Raw genomic sequence first — 18,926 nt, 5'->3', positions numbered from 1 at the left:
ATCCACTGGCTAGCTGGAGCTTTTCTGTATGGAGTTCAGCATGTTCTCTCTGTGCTTGCATGGGTTCTGTCTGGGTATTCTGGCTTCCTATTCTGAGTGCTTGTCTGTCTCTCTGTGTTTGTCCTGTGATTGACTGGCAGCCTGTCCAGGGTGTACTCTGCCTCTTGCCCTGTGACAGCTAGGACAGACTCCAGCCCCCTGTGACTTTGAATTGGATAACTGGAGGAAAATGGATTGATTTACTTTCTAACCCAACTTCTAAGAGCTGGCTGAGGGTTCTTGGTTTTAGAGTATAAATTTCAATTGGGTTGGGTTAAGTTATGGTTATGGTTAGGCGTAAGGGGCTAGGAAAAATATGTCATGTCAATAAGGGTTCTGTGTGTGTGTGTATGTGTGCTTGCGTGTGTGTGTGTGCGCGTGTATAAGGAAGAAGCTTAGATACAGTATGAGCAGCTCAAATGAAATAGCTTTTAGTAGACCTTCCCAGTGCCTCCTTGAAATCAGCCATAATGGGCCCTTGGTAATTATCAAATAAATTAGCCAGGGGAAAGAGTGGGAGAGCAGGAGGAGAAGGGGGAGGAAGAGGGAGGGATCAGGGCTGACTCCTTTCATTCTTTTTCATTCTCATAGCTGTCTTTGCCTGTTAAAACGCTTTACCTAAATTTATATAATTTTGTCAGACAGGCATCTTGGTGTAATTTAATACTTTTGTTATGCAAATACATGTTGGTTTTTATTGTAGTTTAGGGCATGTTTTCTTTCTTTATTATGGTGTTCATCAGCTGAGATGGATTGATAAATTAAGGATTAGCACGCTTCCAGTAGGATAACAGGTTAAAGAAACCATTGATTTTCAGCCTTTTTCTCCCCAAACCCATATTATTTAGGAGCTAAAAAATATCTGACATTTCAACAAATGTATTAGAATTTGTAATATTTAAATAGATACGCATGTGTAGGGATGAAGTGTTGATTCTTAAATGGTACTTCTAATGTGGATGGGTGGTTAAAGAATCATGTGGTCATGAGATGAGTGACTGGAGATGGACTGGGCAATACCAATGGAAAGTGTTGTACATTATTATTTTATTGCTCAGAGACAGTATTCACTATAGCTAGGATTATCGAAGGAAAGCACATAGTTTGATTGTGACAATTTTGGGCTCTAGCAACAGAGCTGTCCATGGTGCTACTTCAGCTACTATTTGAGAGCATTGCAAAATGTAAGTATGCATGGTTCTGATCTAATGTAGTGACTCAATATTTGTTCTTGAAGATACCATTTGCGCTGACTTGTGTATAGGTAAATTGTCTTTCTAGCTTGTTAAAAAGTCTCTACATACTGAAGGGTGTACAATGTGAGAAAACCCTACAATGTTAGCCTTAATCATAACCCAGTTAAACATATTTTAGACAGACGTCCTTTGGCTTTACTCCATCGCAACACAAATATATAGTTCATAGTTTGCAAGAAACAGATAAATGCGCTCATTAAATCATGGGCTTAATGGAAAGCCGAGGAGGCCTTTCACACAGGTGCAGTTTTAGCCTTTGCATGCTTTTGCACTCCTGTTTTACTATACTCGAGAATATTTACTTCTGCACTTCTGCTTGTTTAGATGAATAAAGAACATCTTCTCCAAGTGAAGCAGTTGGGACTAAAGGGCATCAAACCAAATGAAATAACACACTGTCTCTTAATAGTGGTAATGGATTTGCGGTAACAACACTGCACTGGCTTAGTAATAGCTACATTTTGGAACATAAGAATTTTTTCACTCCAGTAATGATGTGTCTGCAAACCTTGATAGCGCCATATGTTTTTTGACTAAAACACAGTTATATATTTTTGTGTCTGTACACTAATATGGGGGTTTGCATTCAAAAAAGATGATTTAAATCAAGATATGATTGTGTGCAGAGTTTTACACTTCATATTACATTAACCCTAGAGCACTTTTTATCTATAACCCCCCATTTCCAGGCCCCAAAGTAGGACAGTTATATGTTATCATGTTCAAGTGAATGATGCCATCATCAGGCTGCAAAAGCAAAATAAACCAGTATACATTCATTACATTCATTTTAGCACTAATCTACTCTGGAACACCAATAAGACTGGAAAACCACAGAAACAACAAGTGGATGATCGCAGAATTATCTCCTTTTTTAAGAAAAACTCCTTCACGTCATCTCACCAAGTCAAGAACATGCTCAAGGAAGCAGGCATATCACTGTCAAAGTCGACTGCATTTATGAATGCAAACACAGAAGACTTACATGAAGGTGTAAACCACTGGTTACACTCAGCAACAGGAAGGCTTGATTAGACTTTACCAGAAAACATCTAAATGACTCTGTACAGTTTTGAAAAAAGAAAAGAAGACAAGATTAACTTGTACAAGTTGTGCAACCACAACACATCATCTGTCAGATATAGAGGAGGCAATGTTATGGCATGGGCGTTTATGGCAGCCTGTGGAACCAGGTCACTAGTGTTTATTGATTTTGTGATTGCTGATAGAAGCAGCAGAATGACTTTTAAAGTGTACAAGGCAGTACACTCTGCTCACATTCAGCCAAATGCTACAAAACTGATTCAACAGCGCAAAATGGATAATCATGCTAACCATAAGGCAAAAGCAATCAAAGAATTTGTCATGGTAAAAAAATAGGATATTCCTCTATGGACAAGTCAGACAGCTGATCTCAACCCAACAGATGATGCTTTTCAGTATTATATAGAAAAAACTGGATGCAAAAAGACTCAGAAACAAATGGAGGCGGTTGCTTTAAAGGCCTAGCAGAGCATCGCAAGTGAGGAAACACAGAATTTTGTGATGCTCATGGGTTCATTGATTGCAAGAGATTTTCATGCAAGTGTTAAAAGCAATCTTTATATTTAAAATTATGCTAGTTTGTCCAATTAATTTGTAGCCTCTGAAAATGGAGGACTGTATAAAAACGGCTAAGCATTTTAAAGCACACACTTAAATCCCTGTCTGTGACAACACATACACACAAAGTAGACATCTTTCATTGTCACTGTAGCATATGTGACATCTTATGTGTGTCTGAAAGAGAGACTGACCATTAAAAGTAGCATTGTAATGATGGAGGGTAGATGGAGACGATTTGAATGGAGAGAGTGGAAAAGAAAAGGAAGATAGAAATGAGAAGGTAAATCAGGAGGAGGTGAATAAATAAGGAATGTGTAGGTGTACTCCACTGTCTGTTCATTGCTGCGACACGCTGTAGTGAGGATACTCACCACAAACACACACTCACAGTTTGTTGAGTGCACTTTGCAAATGTGGATTGTAAGACAGTGGGAGTAAGAATAGTGTAGCTCGTTAGACAGATTGTGAGTGTCTCTCGCTGTGTGTGTGTGTGTTAGTGTGTGTCTGTGAGCAAATGCATTTGTGAGAAGTCCATTTGTCCAACTCTACTGGCCTGTATTGTACCAAATCTGCAGTGCATTTAGCCCAAAATCTGAAAGGCAAACCTCGATGTTATCAGTGGTTTTGTTAACTAGTGCAGCCTAAAAAATAAAGTGACAGGATGCACAGAGAAATATGGTGAACTCCTCTGTGGCCTATAGCCTAGACTTGTGAATCAATTACAGATCCATTCAGCAGTTCCTTTCCTCTCCTCTGATCTCGTTTGCCATCATTTAAATGGCTGATTTCGTTTTTACCTCTAATGAAGGGTACCATGTGCGCGCACACACACGCACACAAAGAGACACACACATATACACACAAAACTCACATGAAACGCACACTTGCACGTCGCTGTGTGCTACCGCAGCGCCCCCTACCCAGCTGTTATCACGTGAGTGCACGGGCCCTAGCAACAGCGAGCGAGAGAGTGAACAAAAAAGAGAGATCCTGGCGAGAGCAGGGGACAGGGGAATGGGTAAAGAGAGGGAGAGAGAAAGAGATGAGAGGGAGGGGGGAGCTGTGGAGCATTAATAAGTGATGAGTCCAACAGTGTGAATTGCTGTTAGTTAGCATTGCTGCAGCACCGCTTTCATTTGCATGGCAGCACCAAGAACAAACCCCCTTACTTACGCCATTTCCTCTCTCGCTCTGTATCTCTCCGAGTCACGTTTTTTTTCTTTTTCCTGAACCATTTTATCTGTTTCTATCTTTTCCTCATCTCCGTGGTCTAGTCAACATCTCAAAATATGTATATCTCTTCTTAGTTACTTTTTTAATCTTTTTTTTTCATGTCTGATCTGTTCGTCTCCTTCTCCGAGCCTCTCCTGTGGCTACAGCATCACTACATTAACATTATCATTTTTTTCTTCACTGCTTTCCTTTTTTATGAGCTCTCATGCTACCGTTCCTTCCTCCTCTATTTGACAATAATTTGTTGAAAATGGCAGCCATATACTACTGGAATATATTTAGCATCACCTTTCCTACATCCCTTCATCTTCTGCCTCCAACTCCTCTCCCCTTTTCACTACATCTTAAAAAAAAAGAGGAGTGTCCTCTCTCTGGGGGAACTTTGCGGAAGACAAGTGATGCTCCAGGGCTCCTTAATCCTTTTTTCATTGCCCCCCCGTCTCAGCATCTCGTTATTTGCATGTATGTGTCTGCCTGTGGAATTTTTGGCATACGTGCGCATACGCTCACACAGAGATCTAGCAGCAGCTTCTGCACTTGGCTTGACTTGATGCCTCAGGCTGATCAGCTGAACTGATTCCATTACTTACAGACCCCCCTGAAAGAGAGGGAAGAGGAGCACAGACTAAGAGGGAAAAAGGCAGAGACAGAAAGAGGTGGAGGGCAGAGGGGAAATGAGTGGAAGAGAGACTGGGGATGGAGAATAGATGCCATGCAGAAGGCAGAAAAAGGGAAAAAAGAGCAAAAAAAGGGAAGAAAAGGTTGGAAAATAAGGAGGAAGTGAGAGGATTTTGCGCCTCCCTTGGGTGTAGGATAGACCTCAAAATTCTCATCCTGCTTCCTACAGTAAAATAAATAAATAAAATACAGACACAGAAGCACATACAAACACACACTCAAAAACAACATCAACAAACTCCTGGAGGCGTAGGCAGACTAGACGAGAATTGATCTCCTCTCCCACAAGGAGAGGCTTGCAAGGAGGGAGAGAGAGAACGGGAGCTGGAGAAAGACGTAGAAGAATTGTTTTTACCCATGTATGGCTCTCAGGCCTGTAGGCCCCTCATCCTTCTCACTCTCACTCCCTTCTCTGTCACTCCCAGCGGCATGTTTCTCTTTATCTCCCTATCTCTCCCTCCATCAATCTCCATCTGCCGTCTTCCTCCCTGTAGGTCCAGACCCTTCCGCTACTCCACTGCCTCTCGCCGTCGCTGCCTGCACCCTCTTCACTGTTTTAGGTGTGTCACATCTCCAAAGACAGCAGGGAAGCAGAGAGTGGCTAGAAATTAAATATCAGCAGTGAAAGAAGAGGAGGAGTGGTAGAAAGCTTTGGTCAGTGCAGTCAAGGGGAAAATAGAGCATGTTTTTTTTGTGGGTTTTTTTTTTTACATTTTCTGTTTTTATCTTAATTTTACACACTGGATACGCATTTAAATCACAGCATTGAAGGACCAAATGTTAGCCATGTTCACCATGTATATAAAAAAAATCATTTTTAATGCTACCAGCTACAATGACCATGACTGAAAGGCAGTTGAAAAGGAAAGAAGATATGTACATGCAGGTTGGCTTGAAAAAGCACATTAATAATAAGATGCATAGTGAATGATAACTCCCAGTTTTTATACCATGTCCACTTTTAATACCACTGCAGCCCTACTTATGGATCATGCTGCAGCTGGACATCTAATGGGATTAAAAAGTAAATTAGGCTTCTCAAAAAAAGCCATCTGTTAGCATCCTGTATATGTCCTTGAGGTTTTTGCTGTTTAAAGTCACTTCTGGTTTTGAAGGTTTTTTGTTTTTCTAAATAGTTTTTAAAACATACAAAATGTCTGCATATTAATAAGAATCGAAAATATTGTTCATCATTACTGCTAAAACAATCTATAGTTAGTGTAAAATATGCATTTTACTGACTTTATGATTTTTTTCTATGTTAATTTCTAATTATTATTTTGGTTTGGGGAAGTTTGATGTTTAATGTAACATTTAATGATCTTTATTAATTTACAGAATAAATAAATCGGTTACACAGAAAAAAAATGATGTAGGACGAATTCTTTTCCTTGGATCCTTATGCAGTTTGAACAAGAGAGAAAAAAACACAAGATAAGAACAGAGTATAGAAAAATAGTGAGAAGGCTGGCATAAGTTTCCTTCACAGTCAGCAGTGACAAGCTCCTTTTCATTAAGGTCCCCTGCATCACTTTCCTTTCCTCCATTCTTAACCATTTCTTACTCTACCCACCACTCTTCCCTCCCGTCACCCCCCTCTGGTCTGTCTTTCTCTCTCCAGGCATGTTGTGACAGGGTGTAGCAGTGTGTTATACAGGGTTCTACTCACCAAGTGCATATTATCCTGTAAGGCTTAATACCTAGGTTGGAACAAAAGGGCAGGCTTGGAAATTATAGCTTACGTCTCTTAGCACTCAGCACAACAGTCTGACTCACATGAAAACACGCGTGTGTGAACTTCATATATCCATGCAGATGCACAAGATGACACTGCCGTGTGTATGCATATTCAGAAATCTGACAGCTTAGTTGCACACACACAAAGATTTTATAATGCCTCTTTCGCGATTAGTTCAAATGCATTAAATCCTGTTTTGTGTTAATTGACTAGTTGATCAGCCAAAAAAGAATTAACTGCCATTTCATGACCGAAGACCTAAATGTCACTATAATTGATGATTCCAAATTGGTTGTAGTGGATGTGAGTTTGGATGGTTCTCATTCTCTGTGTAAGCTCTGTGATAGACTCATGACTTCTCCAGGCTGTCTTTTGCCTATTATCAGCTGGTATTGTGGCCTTTTGACCCTAGTTAAGAAAATGGTTATATAAAGCAACTTTTATAATGATGTCTTATTTGGCTTACAAAACTAGTCTTAAATAAATCACTCAATTTATGCCTGGTATTGACAAACAATCTGTAATTGGATGACAGTGTATAAGGCCCCAGACACACAGGCCTAGTGACCTAGGTCAGCAAAGCAATCCCCACCCTCCCAACCGACCACCTGGCAAGACCCTGTTATTAGAGAAAAAAAGTGTAGTCTCCAACTGGTGGGCAAGTAGTCCTGGAAGTTGCTGGCAGTTGTTAGGTGAAATTGTTTGCAAAGAAGTATGCTGTGCACCTACTTGCATTTGCAGCAGTCTTTATTTTAGCAGATTGCTTTGATCAAGTGTTTTTGGGCAAGTCAGCATCTTGAATGAAAACTAAAGGCGGCCATAGTGATATGCTAGTAAGCATCAGGGAACACACCTTACCTACCGACCAGAGGTTGGAGGGGGTCACTGACATGTCTCTAGATATGTGCGACTGAGGCCTAAAGAAGAAAAAGTCTTTGTAAAAGGAATTAGTTCTATGTAAAACACACAAAGTGCTCTGCATTGCATTGGACGGTACTGTGATCAGATTTCATCCAGGTGAATATAGCTCATCAAATAATGAATAAATACACCAAACAAGTTGAAAGGTCATCTGAGTCTTCTTGTAGACTTCAATAACTCTAACAAAATGTTTGTTGACAAGTCTGTGAGCCATGTTTGACTTATGTTTTTAAACTGTGTTAACAACCAAGATAACAGAAAAGAATTGATGTACAATTGCAAACAGACCCCATGGACTGCATTTATTACCAAAGGTTAATGCCAAGGTGTGACTGTGGTGAAGAAGTACAGCGGCGACTCTCCGCCATATCTCAGTCTTGTTAGTGTGTGTGTGGCAGAAAGCCAGGTCAGTCTCCTCTGTTTTATAAATCTCCTTTGGATGGACTTGTGCAGCCATAAAATGCATTGATTTTGTTGCACACATTGTGGTAGGAGACACACACACTCACACACACATAGACAGATACAAAGCTGGTTATTGATACTTAATACACACTAAACATATGCATATACTCATTATACACATTTTTCACTGTTTGCCAGACATAATAAAGGAATAAAAACATAAACGATTAATTATGTAAATCATCTTGGCAGTAATATGATTATTAGCTATGTTCCTGATTAGAACTTTACAATTTAAGTGTATAAAATACAAACAGTAGCAATAAAGTTTTAACACTACATTAGCTGTTTTCCATAAACCAATTGATTTGCTAGCAGCCTAAGAGTTTCTAAAAAAAACCCCTAAAAAACAATAATAATGCTCTGCTATGACTAGGCGCTGACCTATTGCTTGGAGCTGTGTGTGTGTGTGCGTGTGCGTGTGTGTGTGTGTGTGTGTGTGTGTGTGTGTGTGTGTGTGTGTGTGTGTGTGTGTGTGTGTGTGTGTGTGTGTGAGTGAGTAAGAGTGTTTTTTTGTGCTTGGCACATATTTCTAGTATTCAACTATTCAATGCACCTGCATTTTACTAAAGCTCTCTCTTGTCAACACTGCAAAGAGACATTGAAACATCGTGTACGGCAAACAACAGTCACCATGTTCTTACACTCACATACACTCTCACACACACAGACACTAGCACAAATGCGCGCACACACACTGTAATAGCATTCACATAACCAAACAATCTGCAATCTACTACAAACTCTGAAGTGCACACTGTCTAAAATAACCCTTTGGGGGGAACAGAATACAAAAAGACTCAGAGAAGCGGAAAGAATGAAACACTGAAATACACTCTCCTCATCTCCTTTCCTTCCTTCTCTTTTTCTTCACTCTCACATACACACATGTGCAGATACTCTGTCTATTGACATGCAGATAAATCACAGCCAGTCCAAGCAGTCACTGATGTGACATGAAAATGACGCTAATCTGCTGTTACCATAACACGCACCGACACATCAATTATTAACGCTTACAATAACTCCCCACTCTCTTTTCTCTTTCTCGTTCCTCTCAAATGTCTTTTTCCCGTTGTGTACATCTCAATAAAAGAACAGGACAGAGTCAGTTAAAAGCACCCGTGTGTTCACCTAAGTGCCGTGATCGGGTCTTTTGATGACATGTATATTATAGAAGTGCTTTTTATCTTCCAAAAACTGTGATTTTTTTTTCCTTACAAATATGCTCAGTGTTGGTGAAGCGAGTAGCCCCAACTCTTCAGCAGCACACATATGCTATATGAACAAAAGCTCTGGGCCACCTACCCTTAACACCTACAGGAGCTGCTCAGCCATGGAAACCCATGGCATGAAGCTGCTGGTGCAAAGTTTTTAATGCTGATGTTAATGCCAGAGCAGGTTTGGATCTCTGCAGTTATCGACTTGGTGATTTTTACATACTTTGTCTACTCTGTAATTGAATGCAGCCTGCCACTTTTGAAGTGGTTCCTAAACACTTCCACTTTACAATAATACCACTCACAGTTGATCATGGAAAATCTAGGGTGGAAAACCGACTTGTTGGGGCTGTGGCATCCTATTACAGTGCCACATTCAAATTCAGTGAGCTCTTTGGAAAAACCCGTTCCTTCACAAAAATGTTTGTAAAGGTAGACTGCTGAGCAGTGGCAATGGGACTGAAAACATCCGAATTCAAAGACAGAGTTGGGATCCAATACTTGTCCATATAGTGCTTATAGGGTTACCTTTGTGAATCCTGAGAACTTATACATGTGTAATTAAATGATCAAATGGAAAACATGCTGTTATTATTCAGTCCTACAAAAGGTAAAACAGGATATACATAAAAAGCATGTATGATTTTTTGACCCGCTCCTGTTCTGTTCTCCTCCACAGGCAATCGATTCTTCCTGACCTCATTTGGCGCGCTGTACATCTCAGAAGTGCAGAAGGAAGACGCCCTTTCCACCTACCGCTGCATCACAAAGCACAAGTACAGTGGAGAGACTCGCCAGAGCAACGGAGCCAGGCTCTCTGTTTTGGGTAAGCAACAAGTTACTCTATGAAAAAGAGACTTGTGTTTAAGTTTTAGTTTTTGAGATTTTTGGTGTTTAAAATCAGCAAAACCTTTTTGTGACCTTTATAACCTACAGACCCTACGGAGTCCACCCCGTCAGTGCTGGACAGTTTCCAGTCCGGTGAGGTGCAGGTGGGGCATAATGTGGAGCTGCCCTGCATCGCCTCTGGATATCCAAACCCGACCATCCGTTGGCTAAAGGATGGTCGACCATTACCAGCAGACTCGCGCTGGACACGGCGCATCACTGGTCTCACCATTTCAGACTTGAGACTCGAGGATAGTGGCAACTACATCTGTGAGGTCACCAACAGCTTTGGCTCCAAAGAGGTGACGGGTCACCTCAACGTGATAGGTGGGTAAATTTTTAATTTGCCTCTCCTGTCCTGTCCTCCAGTGTTCCACTCAAACAGCAACTGGGTGCAATAGGCAGAAGTAGTAAATGTGACATCAGGACACAAACCGCAATAGAGACATCTTTTAAGCTCTGTCGGTTCTGCCGTGGCCACCCTCGTCTAGGTCGAGCATGAGCTTGATATTTAAGGATGGCTTGCTCCCCCACTGTGTTCTCAAACCGCAGTGAAGCGTCTCCACAGTGACAGAGAACAGTGGTCATGCAGGCCCGTCGCTCCATTTTCCGATGGGTGTGTGAGAGAGAGGAGAAGGTTATGGAATATATACAGTAACGTTAATGTTAATATAAGAGATGTTAAAAGGTGACACACATAGAAGACACAGAACACTTAGAGGAGGTTATGGAGTTGGTAAAGATTGGAGATGAAATTTGAGGGTGGCTTGAGAAGAGTTAGTGGACACTGAGTACACTGGCCACAGGGCACATCATTGCACAGCCTGCAAACCTCAAGTGACAGGGCATGCAAGGTGGGACACACACGCACACACACAAATTTGGACAAGCATACAGTATATACACTCAGTGCCCATGAAGAAAGTCTTACACATTCATTGTCACAGAGACACACATGCTCACACACATTCAGCAGCCTCCAGCACCTAACACCAGCTGCTTTATTGCTCACTGACATTTTCTCCCCTTTCTGTCTTTCTGTCTCGGTTTTCCTCACTGCTTAGAGCGTGCGCACACACACACACACAAAAAGACAGAAAAATGATATACATACAGGAAGCACAGACTTATTATACCAACATGTTATTTGTGTTGAACAGCACAGCATAGCTCAATAAAAATTGCTCTTGTTCAGCAATGCAAATAATACACCTTTTAGTGCCTGAGGGACACGCACCAGTTTTTGTACCTTCAATATTTGGCTAGTAACTGGCTTCTGTGCTTGCTTGCTGCTTACCGCTTCATCCCTTTTCATTTTTTAATTTACTTTGCCTTACCTGTTCCTTCTACTACCTTTAGAGCCACTGCGGGTCACCTTGTCTCCCAAAAATCTGAAGACAGGGATCAGCAGTACAGTCATCCTCTCCTGTGCTGTTCAAGGTTCTCCTCACTATATGGTGTCCTGGTACCGCAACACAGAACCTGTTTTGCCTGATCAGCACTTTTCCATCCAGGGTGCTCACAATGAGACGCTGTTCATTTCTGCTGCACAAAAAAGACACTCGGGTGCTTACCAGTGCTTTGCCACACGCAAAGGCCAGACTGCCCAGGACTTCTCCATCATTCTCCTAGAAGGTATGGAAATTTATGCTTCTAATATTTGTAAGAAATTGTCTGTGTCTATTACTCAAAACTGTTCACATATAGAAAAGGAAAAAATAATAAACAACAAACAGCTTTTTGTTAATTACTATTATGCATATACTGTTACAGTGGTCTATACTCATATTAACCCTCTGAAGTCTAAGCAGTCATTGTTGACAATCCCAGCCCCAACCACAACCATACTTAATCCTAGGAAATCAGAATATATCATTTTAGTTTTTATCGAATCGCTCTCTTACATAAAGTCACAGAAAGTAATCATTCCAACTTACACATGAAGACATATCCATATTTTTCCCCAAAAAGTCTGCTTTGCTTTCCTCCATAAGGGTTGGAGTAACCAGCTATGACTATTATGGGCCTATGTGGGTTAAATATTGCCAGCGTTTTACATAATCATCTCAACGTAGAGTACTGCACAAAGTCCTGAGCTACTCCTAATTTCCCTATATTTTCCTTACAAGGAGCCCGACTTGAAATTTTTATTTTTTTGTAACAGTTGAGCAACAGTTGTTCAAGATTTCTTTGCTGCTTTTTTATCCATATTCAGACCAGTTCTTGTACCTGGCCATTTTCAGAAGAATGTGTTTTGTATGTTTGGGTTAAGCCATTTTCCGCTGAGCAGGTCTGCAGATGTCCGTCAGCGCACAGAGCAGAGATCTGAGCAAGAGCAAATGCCAACAACTGAGCGAGAGGGCTGTTATTGTGTGTGGATATGGATAATAGCAAACACTGAAATACATTTCTTGCACAAGCAATGAATTTTGTTCGCTCAAATTAAACGTTTCTTTGCTCAAAATAATTTTATCCTCAAAATGCAACATTTGCACTTGCAAAAAATTTTTTTACGTGCACTCAGAATAGAGGCACAAAAATAACGCCATAGAAAAAGTGTCATATTTTTGTATGGTGTGCAATGTGAAACTGGACTGAAAGTGGGTTATAAAAGAAGAAGTGGCAGGCTCAGAAAACTGTTTACAGCAGATGAACAAGACTTGGAAACCGTCTTCTTATGAAATAAGAAAAAAATTCCAGCAAAGACATGACACAGGACCTGAGAGATGCATCTGGCCCTTTAGTTGATCCATATACTTTTTGCCAAAGCCTGATCAGAAATGGTCTCAGTGGAAAGGTGGCTGTCAAGAAGCTGTTCTTAAGGGAGCAAGACAGGGAGAAAAGGCTGAGGTATTCCACAAGAACTGGCTGTCAAAATTGATGAAATTATGAATGCAGAAAAGTGCCATCAGAATTTGATCCGTCATGCAATATCATCTGGAAAGTGTCTTGATTTTTCTGCACTGATCCCAAACAAACTGCTAATGCAATAAAATATCTGGATAGAAAAACACAGTGGAACACTATCAGTCGTGGATTGGCCTCCCCAGAGCTCAGACCTCAACATTACTGAACCAGCGGGGGATCATCTTGACAGAGAATGGGTGAAAAGGCAGCCAACATCCAAATAAGAGTTTTAAAGCTTCAAAAAGTCTGAAGAACTATTGCTTAAAACTATCTGAAGAAATTACGAGTCATATCAGATATTGACTTTCAAGCTGGTTAAAATTGACTCTGTTGTTCTTGTATACACTGTGTTTCAGGCTTCATTCTACTCTAAAGACTTTGTTGCTCTGTCAGCGAAAGAGGAACTCGTTAATAGGGTCATCTCAGGGACACACCTCTGGCTACAAGCACAGAAGCCCCGCCTACCTGCTGTTCAAATTCTCTTTGCTAGGGGCAAATCAGAAGAGAGTGGGCTTAAAGATTGAACTCAGGAAATTAGCTTAGAAAGAAGCAAAAGTAACATTTTTCCTCCATATTCACACTTCACATCTCTTGTGATTGTTTCCAGATGGCACACCCCGTATTGTTGCCTCCTTCAGTGAGAGGGTGGTTGTCCCTGGTGAGCCGTTTTCCCTGATGTGTGCTGCCAAAGGAGCGCCTCCACCCACCATCACCTGGACCTTGGACGACGAGCCTGTGGCCAGAGATCTGTCGCGTGTCAGAGCCAGTCAGTACACCCTGTCTGACGGCAGCACCGTGAGCCATGTGAACGTCAGCAACCCACAGATTCGTGATGGTGGAGTGTATCGGTGCGCCGCACGAAACTCAGCCGGTAGTGCTGAGTACCAAGCGCGCATAAACGTAAGAGGTGCCTGTCTACTTTTCAATATCAGTCATACAGAGGCTTCTCATAGCCTGACCCCTACCCCACCCTCTCCTGTACCCTTCTATATCTCTCCCTCTTTCTCTGTATGTGTGTTTTGCTTCCTCGTATATATGTATATTTTCAAAATTTTCTTTTTTCCTTTTTTAAATTTGTTTGTCCATCTTTCTACCTACACATTAATCTTACAAGGGAGTGTATTTTTTCTTCACTAGCCCATATACTCTGTCTCTTTCTGTCTTCTTTGATGTGTAGTTTGAGTCCTCCAGCTGCATATGTGCTGGTGTAAACTCATGCATAGATAAGGCAAATACACCAAGTCATCCATCAAATTTATCTAATTGTATTCACATCAATATGTACACACATAAGCTTGCTTGCAGGGAGATAGAATATTCAAATGGAAACTTTCCAGCTTTATACTGTGAGTTGTTAATGGAGAGGACGTGACATTAAGGTAATCTGAGACTTAAACGAAGAAACCTAAGAAGGCGCAGAAAGACAGAGAAGTAGGTGAGACAGAGTACATGAAATGGGAGAAGAATAAGAGAAGGGGAGTGGCATTGTATGTTGAGGGAGTGATGGTAAACTCTGGTGACAGGACAGGTGATGTCATTGTCGTCTGAGATAACAAGAATGAGGAGTGACACCACTGAACAGGGCTGTATCACTGTCTCCATCTCCCTCTCTCCCACACACACACACTCTCTCTGCTTTCATTGTCCATTGGTGAGATGTGTAGTTGTGACATGTGAGCCTGCCCGAAGCAGACATGCCAGAACGATCATTGGAGTGAGAATGAGCCCCGCTGCCAGAGAGTTTCAAGCCTACATGCAACACAAACTGACACAAATACAGCCACGACGCATACATGGACACAGACATTCAGAAATGAAACAGCAGCACAGCGCTATGCTTATCCACTCACTCAAATGTGATACGCCCAACTTATCTCATTCAGCGAGGGACCCACAGCAAGCATTCTGAGCCACACAGACATAGTTGAGCACACGCGTGTCACACAAACACGGTATCTGTGTTTGTGTGACACGGTGCTGCTGAATAATACATCTTTGACTCGTCAGAGCTGCGACTTCAAAGGTTGGCACATGCTGCGAAAGGGAGGGGAGAGAGACAGAGAGAAGTGAGAGGTAGGGGGACGGGAAGGAGAGACAAAAACAAAGATACAAGACGAACAGTGGCGAGGAGGTCAACAAAGAAGTGACAGATGATTGAGTGATAGCTCACAGTGTCTTCCAATGATGCTAAACAGAAACACATTTTGTATCGGCCTGACTGCCTGTCTACCTGTCCTCAGCCTTTCTATGCCTCTTGGCAATACTTTATACTGAGGTAGTTGAGCTTTTTACTAGTTGCTTGTTGTGGTCACTATTGGATCACAACATTTAAATAACATGTTTGTCATAGTTTAGAACTGTGGAAAAGATAAAGCGCATTTCAGACACTGACACAAACAAGGGCGGGCTTTTACACCCAAAGATTTGCTTTGAAACCATCAGAATTGGTTGGTCAGCATGAATGAAAACTCTGTTATTACTGGGCTCATATGTAAAAGTGCTATCTTCTCACAAAATGAAGGCCTCTAAATGAAGTACAGAATACAGTCAAGTGTCATTTTAGCAGGGTTTTTTTCCCCATTGGTTTCACCCACTCGCTTTCCCTTTCTCTGTATTTCACACTCTCTTTTTAGAGATGTCATGCAGTCAATTATATTAAATGCCGGTGTGTTTAAATGTCAGTAGCATTAAATAAAATTACCATCTCTAGCCCAGTCTGACCTGTAAACAACAACATTGCTGTCTGAAATGCAGAATTCCTGTGTTTTCTTCTTCTAGTTTCTGCTTTCTCCTAAAAGAAACAGTGCAAATTATCAAAGGAAGAAAGACATGAGCCACTTTTATCCAACTTATGCCCTGCCTAAACCTGAAAAAAAATGTAGCTCATGTTTATAAGGTTATTTTAGTAAACGTCTTAGTATATGTAATCTCCATAAACCTAAAAAAATTCCTCAAGATCCCACATCGGTGAGAAATGGTGTGAATATATTTTCCAGAGAAATCATCTAAAGGTTGGGTGAGAAACTGTTTCCATCAGAAAAGAAACTTAACACTACGGCAGGCCATTTTAACCTCTCTTTCTCCCTCTCCTCTGCAAGCTTTTCTCCTCTTCTGTCCACTCCCCCTCCCCAGCCCCCCTCCCCTACAACCCTCCCCGTTATTCCTAAAATTCCCGTGACCTGCTTCTGACACCGTCAATTAATACACTTCTTTTTTCCCCCTCTCTTCTTTCTGATCAACCCATCTCTCTTTCTGTTTTTCCATTTCTCTCCCCATTTGCTTGCTCTCTACATCAGGTCCTCCAAGGATTCGGCCAATGAAGAATATCACCGCCGTAGCAGGAAGAAACACTTTCATAAACTGTCGTGTGATTGGGTACCCTTATTACTCAATAAACTGGTACAAGGAGGGACTTCTACTGCCTGACAACCATCGCCAGGTAGAGTTAGTGCTCTCCATTTCTGCTCCAAAATAAATGAATAGATAAATAAAAATATATCTCGGTATTGGTTTTTCATACAGCACTATAAAGCATTTAATCTATACACATATTTCTCACTGTGTGTATAGATTATCTGTAAAAGGCTTGTGTTCTTGTCGTTTAACAGCTGTTATTTAGAAATATTGCATATTCACTGTACGTATAAAATAAAAAACAATGAATCTCATAACTTAGAATAACATAGCTGGACAAAATTACAAAAATTTGTATGTATATATATCTATATATATATATTAAAATTGTTAATTTATTTTTAGACAGTGTGGCTTTACATAGAGCGTGATCTTTATACATCCTTGTTAAAATGAAAGCTTAAGCAAGTGTTTAACCATAAAAAAGGGATTTTGCTGTCTGAAACACTGACGTAATGATCAGTGGCATCGCTGTTACTTTTTATTGTATGATACAGGCCTGTTACATTACACTGTTTTGGTCCTATTTGATTTAGTAGTGTACAGAAAAAATTCCTGTATGGAATCTGGAAAATCCTTAAAAAAGGGAAAGAAATTAATTTGCAAAGGAAGTATGTCTCATATGTGTGATCATCCTCTTCTTTAACTTCAATGCTGCTGATGTCTGTCCAGGTGGTGTATGAGAACGGGACTCTAAAGCTCAGCGATGTTCAGAAAGGGATGGACGAGGGGGCCTATGTCTGTAGCGTGCTCATCCAACCGCAGCTCTTTATCACACAGACTGTTTATGTTACTGTCAAAGGTAAGTCACAGAGGTCACAGCTTTGAAACAGTAGCCGCTGGTCGGTATCTGTTTTTGGGTAGCTGCATACAGCAGGGGCATTATGACATGAGTATGCACATAATCTTCTCTCAGTGATGTAAATTCTGAAAATAAAAAAGAGATGAATATACTACGAGCAAAATTATATAGAACCAGAATTTATAGTAATCTGACTTTGTTTTACTGTGTCACAAAAAAAAGAAATTATGAATGCTAATGAGAATGATTGTAAGAGACATGCTGGGGAGCAAAACTGGTTTAGAGCAAGATGGTGTGAGTGAAGCAGAGGGAGAAGACAGAACAAAGCTGTATGCATTGCCTCTAATAACCCCTGATTAAGGGGCGGAGTGGCCTAGTGTGAGCTCTCAACCACTCAGCAATTACATAGAGCAGGAGAGCTATTGTATACGATTTGTGTGTGCGCATATCATACTCATGCATATATATATATATAATATGTGTGTGTCTGTGTGTGTGCGAGAGATGACTATGAGTGTGTATTTTGCATGTCACCTTGTATGTTATTTGTCTCTGCTCTCAGCTGCAACAGAACAATGTGTTTGTTTTAGGAAGTTGTCGAGTATAAGCGTGGCGTGTGTGTGTGTGTGTGTGTCTGCTTGACATTGGCATGATGTGTGAAATTTCAGGGGCTCAGTGGTCTGTGCATACATGCACATGTGAGTATACAGGCACATTTGGGTGCATGCACACGTTTGCCGGGTTTAGGTATGTGCTTGTATGAATGTGTGCTTGTCATGTCTTTGATTTAATTAGATGAATTTTAACGAGGCCCAGATTAAATCCCCCAGATGTCTCAGCTGTAGTCCCCCCCCCCCACCTCCACCAACAACAACCTCCACTTCATCCCCCACTCCAAACCACCACCATCACCTCTGCCGGTATCCATGGTAACACTCTTCTTCCCCCTGTGGATGGGGCTCTAATTAGAGCAGCTATTATGGGCTGGTTTTAGCAGGGCAGGGTAGGGTGGAGTGGAGGGGTTGGTAGGGGGCACAGGCGGCTGCAGAGTGGGTAGTGGGCTAGTAGGCCGGGCTGCAGAAGCTTTTGGGAGTGAAGGCTTAGATGAAAGACTCAAGAAATCATGTTTTTGATCTCCCGCAGTCTCACAGACAGTTGGACCACTAGTTTACCAATCAGACTGTCAGTTGAAAATGATAGATTCTGAACCATGCCCAGTCTAACACAGTCTTTTTTATCTCTTCACTGTTTTTCTCATTTCACCTCTTCTCCCTTTGCACCACTCACTCTCCCACTCCATGTCCTCGAGATGCCCCTGAATCTTCAAAACTGTGTGTCTGCCCATATCCTCTCTATGCCTTCACATCTGACTCCGTCTCTCTTCTCTATACTTCATTTATTCATATCTGCCTAAAATCTGTGTCTTCACCTTTTACTCACCCTGCTCATTTAAACAGCCCTCTAACTGTTTTCATTCATTTTTTTCTTTATTTCCATTCTCTCTTTGCCTTATACTGACTTCTCTCTATATACCCTTTATTTCACCCTGCTGCCTGTCCTTGCCTTTTTATGTACCCTTGCCTTTTCTATTTTCCACTCTCTTTCATCTAACCGCTCTATCTCTTTTACTTATCTTCTTTTATTTCATTTCACTATTTCTCCCATACTTTGTCTCTGCATATCTATTCACCCTCCCCTTCCCACTATACCTTGGACCTTGTATTTCTCTTATTTGTTTTGGTTATTTTTTGGACTCTTTC

At 41.2% G+C, this 18,926-nt stretch overlaps 1 protein-coding gene across 1 annotated transcript in view; it reads left to right on the top strand.

The window, feature by feature from the left end:
- Positions 1–18,926, top strand: part of LOC116314750 (Down syndrome cell adhesion molecule-like protein 1 homolog) — an 88,873-nt gene that overhangs the window by 39,394 nt on the left and 30,553 nt on the right. Inside the window, exons 3-8 of the mRNA XM_039622218.1 lie at positions 9,835–9,981; positions 10,092–10,370; positions 11,403–11,678; positions 13,558–13,857; positions 16,247–16,389; positions 17,037–17,166. Of these exons, the coding sequence (XP_039478152.1) occupies positions 9,835–9,981; positions 10,092–10,370; positions 11,403–11,678; positions 13,558–13,857; positions 16,247–16,389; positions 17,037–17,166 (1,275 nt within the window). The remainder of the gene's footprint in view (positions 1–9,834; positions 9,982–10,091; positions 10,371–11,402; positions 11,679–13,557; positions 13,858–16,246; positions 16,390–17,036; positions 17,167–18,926) is intronic.

The sequence above is a fragment of the Oreochromis aureus genome, linkage group 14 (genome assembly GCF_013358895.1).
Source record: "Oreochromis aureus strain Israel breed Guangdong linkage group 14, ZZ_aureus, whole genome shotgun sequence".
Taxonomy (NCBI): Eukaryota; Metazoa; Chordata; class Actinopteri; order Cichliformes; family Cichlidae; genus Oreochromis; species Oreochromis aureus.
This window is presented reverse-complemented; position numbering and strand designations above follow the sequence as displayed.